General features: G+C 33.5%; 1 protein-coding gene across 1 annotated transcript in view; it reads right to left on the bottom strand.

Moving 5' to 3' along the window:
• Window positions 1-3,779: 3,779 nt before the first annotated feature.
• Window positions 3,780-6,638, bottom strand: part of LOC122630671 (period circadian protein) — a 49,317-nt gene continuing 46,458 nt past the window's right edge. Inside the window, exon 2 of the mRNA XM_043815438.1 lies at window positions 3,780-3,870. Within this exon, the coding sequence (XP_043671373.1) occupies window positions 3,833-3,870 (38 nt within the window). The 3' untranslated portion in view covers window positions 3,780-3,832. The remainder of the gene's footprint in view (window positions 3,871-6,638) is intronic.

Genomic DNA, 6,638 nt, shown 5'->3' with positions numbered 1-6,638 from the left:
AAAAAAAAAAAAAAAAGAGAAAAAAAAAAAAGAAAATTAAATAATTGCGATTAGATAGGTTGGATGATGTTAATGACGATGGTGATGCTGATGGTACGAAAAGAAAGAACGAAAGAAATAACGTAGGGAGAAAAAAAACAGACGGTAAGAGAAAAAAAAAAAAAAGAGGGAAAAAGGTTACGTGGAACGCGTGACTGACCCTACCACGAGTCGACCTCACCCGAAAATAGCACTTTCGGTTGTTCCCTTCGAAATTAAGAGAAAGAGAAAGAGAGAGAGAGAGAGAGTAAGATACCTAACGAATATATAACCACGACTACAAACAACCACTACCACTACTAACGAATCATCACTACCACCGAGCATATTATCTACTAGAAGCAACGGGTCGTCAGCTATATGAACCTAGTTGTAGGATGGGAACTGGTGAACTTGAACCCTAAACGTTGGTCAGTTTTATAGGTGGGTTGTTGGAGTTGAATCAGGTGTTAGAGGGTCTCAACATTTCGACCTACATACGAACGAAATCTTTTCTCTCTTTCTCTCTTTCTTTATTTATTTCTTTCTCTCTTCTCTTCCTGTCTCTTATTTTTCTTCTTTCTTTTTTTTCTTCTTCTTTTTCTTCTTCTCTTTCTTCTTCTCTTTCTTCTTCTTACCAACGTGCATCAGGATTTCAGTTAAATCAGGCGCACGCGCCACATTGAAACGAGAACAGCTGCAACTTTCCTTCCTACTACCACCACCATCCATCCCATCACTACTACTACTACTATTACAAATACTACTACTACCATCATTACTATCGTCTTCTCTCGTCAATGGTCTCCTTTTCCTATCGTCTGTCCTCGGCATATGGCCTTGGCCCGACAACGTTCATGGGGTATATTCCGATTCATGGATCTTTTTTTTTTTTTTTTTTTTTTAATATAGTGGCAACGAAAATCCAATCAGAACTTTCTAAAACGTTTCTTTCTTCTTTTTCTGTTTCTTCGTCTACTTCTTTTTCTTTCTTCTTCTTTTTTTTTTTTTTTTTTTTTTTTTTTTTTTTTTTTTTTTTTTTTTTTTTTTTTTTAATTTTTTTTGGAACTCTCACGATGCTACCCTCTACATCTCGATGTTTCTATTATTTCCAATTCGAAGCTGTGTCAATTCTATCGCGAATAATCCATCGTTAGATCGACGTTAGATCAACGATAATATTAGATTCTTCGTTAAATCGTGTCAACTATTATAAATCGTTAGCGATTACATTACAAAAGTGACTATTATGGATCCTATTAATAATTTGATCGACATTATAAGCATTATATATCACGGTATACTATCATTTCTTTTTTTCTTCTTTTTTTTCTTTTTTTTTTTTCTTTCAGAATCTTCGATAAATCACGTCAATTATCGTTCGATTCTCGATTCTATATCAAGTGGCGATTGAAATAATATTAATAATTCGATCGATGTTAGAAGAATATATACATCTTCGTATTTATAGATTCTTCGTTAAATCATGTCACCTATTATTTCGTTCGCTATTACACACGTGCCAATTCGAATCGTATTATTAATAATTTGATCGACGTTAGAAACGTTCAGTTTCGTTAAAGTTTTTAGCTCCTTCGCAGTTAAATCGTACGAAATAATTCTTGATTCGGTTATGCTTTATAAACTATTTCGATCGACTTTCCAATCGATTTATTTTATATATCGTACGAGATAAAAAGAAAAGAATAATAAAACAAAAAAAAAAAAAAAAAAACTAAGCGAATTTAAATAATCAGTCAGAAAAAAGAATTGATGACGATGACGATGACGACGACGACGACGACGACGACGACGACGACGATGACTAATTCGAAAAAACTGTTCAAATTAAGAATAGATACATTTTTAATAAGAAATAAGAAATAAACGTGAGACAAAAAGTTCGAAGAGAGTCGAACAAGACGCACGTGTATTGTCGGCGACATACCGCCTGACCTTGAACGGATCTCGACTGACTATTACTTAGTATCAGTGGTATTAGTAGACAGTAGAGTAGTAGTGTGGTAATAGTGTAAAACTAACCGCACCTCTTTTTACGTACTTACGTTCCACGTGGAAGGACTTTTCCTTCCTCTTTCAGAGAGAATCAGACGTATGAAATAGCATTAGTATTATTAGTTACATTAACATTAACATTGGTATTAGTAAAAAGAGAAGAGAAGGACGAACGCATACACGTACACGTACACACACACACACACACACACACACACACACACACACAGAGAGAGAGATACAGATCGTGTATGTTAAATCATCGAAGAAAATCATTTTTAGAAAAGTTAGAAAAGGACAAGGAAGAATGGAATCGATTGTTCCAATGCTGTAATATCGTTTCCCAGTGTTGTTAACAACGTAACAAGGAACATCTTTCATGATGATCATTCGATGCGATTGGCAGTGATTCACGATCGAGGAATTATCGAGATCAATAAGTTCGTTAGTAACAACGTAAATAAGTAACCGATCGAATAAAGTAAAATTACGTAGATCAAAAGCTTCCTCCTCTAACGGTGACTTACATATATACCTAACACGATTTTTATTTTTTTATTTGTTTACTTTTAGAAAAGATCGTGTTTCTATTTAATGGTACTACTAATATGTGATCGATCGAGAAGATCCTATCTGATATTATATAACAAATAACGTACACAAATACACACACACAAACACACACATTGTTTCAGTTCGTAATCTACAATAGATGATCGGAATCGATGATTTTCAAAATATTTATATCTTCTAACCTCTCTCTCTCTCTCTCTCTCTCTCTCTCTCTCTCTCTCTCTTTCTCTCTTGAGCTCGTCGTCGTTCTTGCGCCATTTTTCTTAATAATAGATTTAACAAAAGAACGAAATATATCGACGTCCTTGAAATTTAAAGGAGAAACAGAGAGACGGACAGACGTACGCACGCACGCACGAACGTACGCATGTATACACGGACGAAAGGTGCCAGGTTAGATTTTATTTTCTTTCTCTTTCTATCTTATTCCGTCCGTCTTAAAACAAGTTTATCTTGGTGGAGATATCGCAATTTATTCGCGTGTCACTCGGTCTCGTAAACGAACGTGTACCGGTGTCTCTTTAAAAGCGTTGCCGAGCATTACAAGCGATACCGAGGAAACCGGACATGATTACAGAGTCGAGTGAAGCTTCGTTGAACATCGCGAGGCCTCCGCCACGCATCAAGGCTCTTCTATTCTCTATCTATCTCTCTCTCTTTCTCTACTTTTTTTCTTATTTCTCTATCCATCCATCCATCTATCTATCTATCTATCTATCTATCTATCTATCTATCTATCTATCTGTCTGTCTGTCTGTCTGTCTATCTGTCTCTCTGTCCGTTTCTCTGTCTATCTATCTACGTAGCTATCTATCTATCTGTCTCAGTCTTTCTCTCTTTCTTCTTCCATCTTTGAATTTGCCGACCTGCTGAGATCGGGAATAACAGGTGTACTTAGCTAGGTAGATAGGTAGATATGTAGTAGATAGATAGCTATGTGATAATTCAAAGATCACATGGTGTACAAGCATGAAATTAGAATGATTCGTGGTGAATGATTTTGTCGGGTACAACCCATCTCCCACCCAATTTTAATCCCTCATAGTTTTCATTCGAAAGTTCTGATTAAAACAATCATTCCGCATACCGTCCAACGGTGTGACTAATTTTTCTATGAATCTTGGTATTTTTTTTTTTTTTTTTTTTTATATTTATGTTTAGATTGGATTGTTTTTTCTTTTTTTGTGTGTGTGTGTTTTTTTTTTTAATTACCTTAAAGTGTTAGTTACTCGTTGATTATAGCTCTTAGGACTGGGTACTCACCTGAAACATAAAATAATAATTTTATTAGCATAACGATTTAAAGGAATATATATATATATATGTATATGTATATGTATATATGTACGTAGATGCATACGTATTTCTCAGGTGAATTATTTTATTTGGTGACATTGAAAGAGTCTAATGATGTCAGTTTTTCATACGGTAATAACGAATTAGATATACCTATGTAATTATATATCGACGAATTTCGTCGTTTATATGCTGAAGAAATCTTTATATTATTTTTATTCTCGATGTATGTAGCAACTAAGAGAACCGGATATTACGAAAATGTTGAGACGAATTGTGGGAGTATAGTGAAATCTGAATTGGCGAAAGAACCAGATGATGCGCCTACATACATATATACATACATACATACATACATAAATACATATGTACCCTATTTCTTGCGTACGAACCGCGTAATCGCGGTTAGCTATGACTAACTTTACCTCGTAGAATGTTAAGTGGTAAACTTATAATACGTCCTGCGTAAGAAGAAAGTTTTTCGTAAGAAAATTCGTACGTTCACGCTAATCTCTCTCTCTCTCTCTCTTTTTTTTTTCGTTTTATCGACTTTGACCTAAATCGTTATCCGGCATTTTTCGGTATTTCTCGTTCATCAAGAAAAAAAAAAAAAAAAAAAAAAAAGAAAGAAAAAGAAAAAAAGAGATGGAAGTCCGACAGTTCGAATCGAAAGAAAGAAAAAAAAAAAAAGAAGCGAAGAATTTTCTGGGTCAACAAAATTCGCAAGAAAAAAGTATTTCACGCGAAAGTATGAAAATGCGATTTTTATTTATTTCATTTAACTCGGATACGTCTTCGTCCGTCCGAATAACAATTAACGCTTGTCAAATAAATGACTGAATGGATGTATGTATGTATTATCGTATTACCCATTAAAGTGGAGTTGGATCATAAAATTGTGATTAATTAATTTATACGCAAAAAAATAGAAAGAAAGAAAAACGAAAAAGAAGAATTTCATTCTATACTTCATATTATTATCATCGTCATCTTCTTTTCTCTCCGTTTGACAACAGCGATAAGCAATTAACAATTTTAATTATGGGTTTCATTCAAAAATACGTTTCGTAATCGTCGAATACAATAACGTAACACATCGACGAGATTAAACAAATAAGCTGATATTGGTAAACTATGCGAATGCAAATAGTACGTATATAAATATATTTGTATGTGTATGTTTGTGTGGGTATATTACATCAGATCATTCAATCGAAGATATGTTTTATTTTCTATCGTCGATCAGATAAAAAAAAAAAAAATAATAATAATAATACAAGTCTGTAGTAGTACACGGATAATGCTATTCGATCGGTCAGTTTAACGACACGGCACAGTCAATGTCAATTGAACGATGTGTATCAGCGAACCTTAAATGGACACTGGTATATTGCATAATACCTGAAGAATCACGGTCTCTCTTGCATTCAATACACGCAGCTGACGCTGTGAAACCGCTTTTGTTCCTTCCTTTGGCCTTGAATATATATACACACACACACATATATATATGTATATGTGTGTGTATATATATATATATATACATATACAACATATATTAGATATATGTTGGTATACGTATTCTATGAATTTTATTTTGCAAGATTGCAATCTCCACGCGAAAGTATACGAACCTTTTTTGTAACAATTTTCTACGTAACGAACGTTTTATTATAACAGATGTTTCTTATTCGTTTGAAGTATTCTATATTTCGATTTACGATTGCGACGAATACAATTTTGATTTATTATTAAAATTCAATAATTAATCGGGTCGTTGTATAATACGATGTCATTAGAACGATGTCATTTCTTTTTATATTTACTACAGACTAATGTTCTATTTTCTAAAACAAGTAAGTTCATTGAAAATTTGAAACATTTTCATTAACCAGCGACATAATATAATCGTTATAATAAAATTATATCAACAAAGTTACGATAATGATACGAAATCCTATAATATAATATCGAACATATAACGATCGAACAGTGTAATATCGAATATCAGAGGGAACATCTTTCGAAAATGTAAGAAATTTCAAAGGAAACATTCTAAATCTAATTTAATTATTTACATGATCAACATACGTATGTACAATAAAAACAGTTGTCCTTTCTAGATTTTTTATCGAGGATGAGATCGAAGAAGAGTGAAGTAAAGATGAAAAAAAAAAAAAGAATGAAAAACGAAGAAGAAGAAGAAGAGGAAGAAGAGAAAGAAGAGAAAGAAGAGGAAGAGGAGGAGAATGAGGAAGAAAGAGAGGATTAAAAGCCGAGCACGGAAAGTCGAGTTGATTCGGCCACCTGTTGTCCAACTCTCTCTCTCTCTCTCTCTTTCTCTCTCTCTCTTTCTCACTCTCTCCCCAGACGCAACTCAGCCTACTTTTACTACCCTCCATTCTAGCCAGGATTCACCTAATTGTCAGAAACTTACAGAAGCTATTCCTAACAGGAAGATGTTTCAGAGACTTCGATATAAAGGGTGTCTCGAAATACTATGGGCTTTTTTCCCTTTGTTCATTTTTCAAACCTACCATCACTCAAATTACAATCGAATGACCTATATATGTGTATATATATATATATATATGTTTTTGTTTTTCTTGGAACACTTTCTCATTCATAAATTCATTCGTTCGTTCGTTCATTCATACATTCATTCATCTTCTGACCACATCCTTCTGTTGAGATTTACTATATTTTTTTCCTTTTTCTTTTTCTTTTCTTTTTTT

The sequence above is a fragment of the Vespula pensylvanica genome, chromosome 7, assembly GCF_014466175.1.
Source record: "Vespula pensylvanica isolate Volc-1 chromosome 7, ASM1446617v1, whole genome shotgun sequence".
Taxonomy (NCBI): domain Eukaryota; kingdom Metazoa; phylum Arthropoda; class Insecta; order Hymenoptera; family Vespidae; genus Vespula; species Vespula pensylvanica.
Note: the sequence above shows the minus strand (reverse complement) of the source record. Positions and strands in the feature narration are given on the sequence as shown.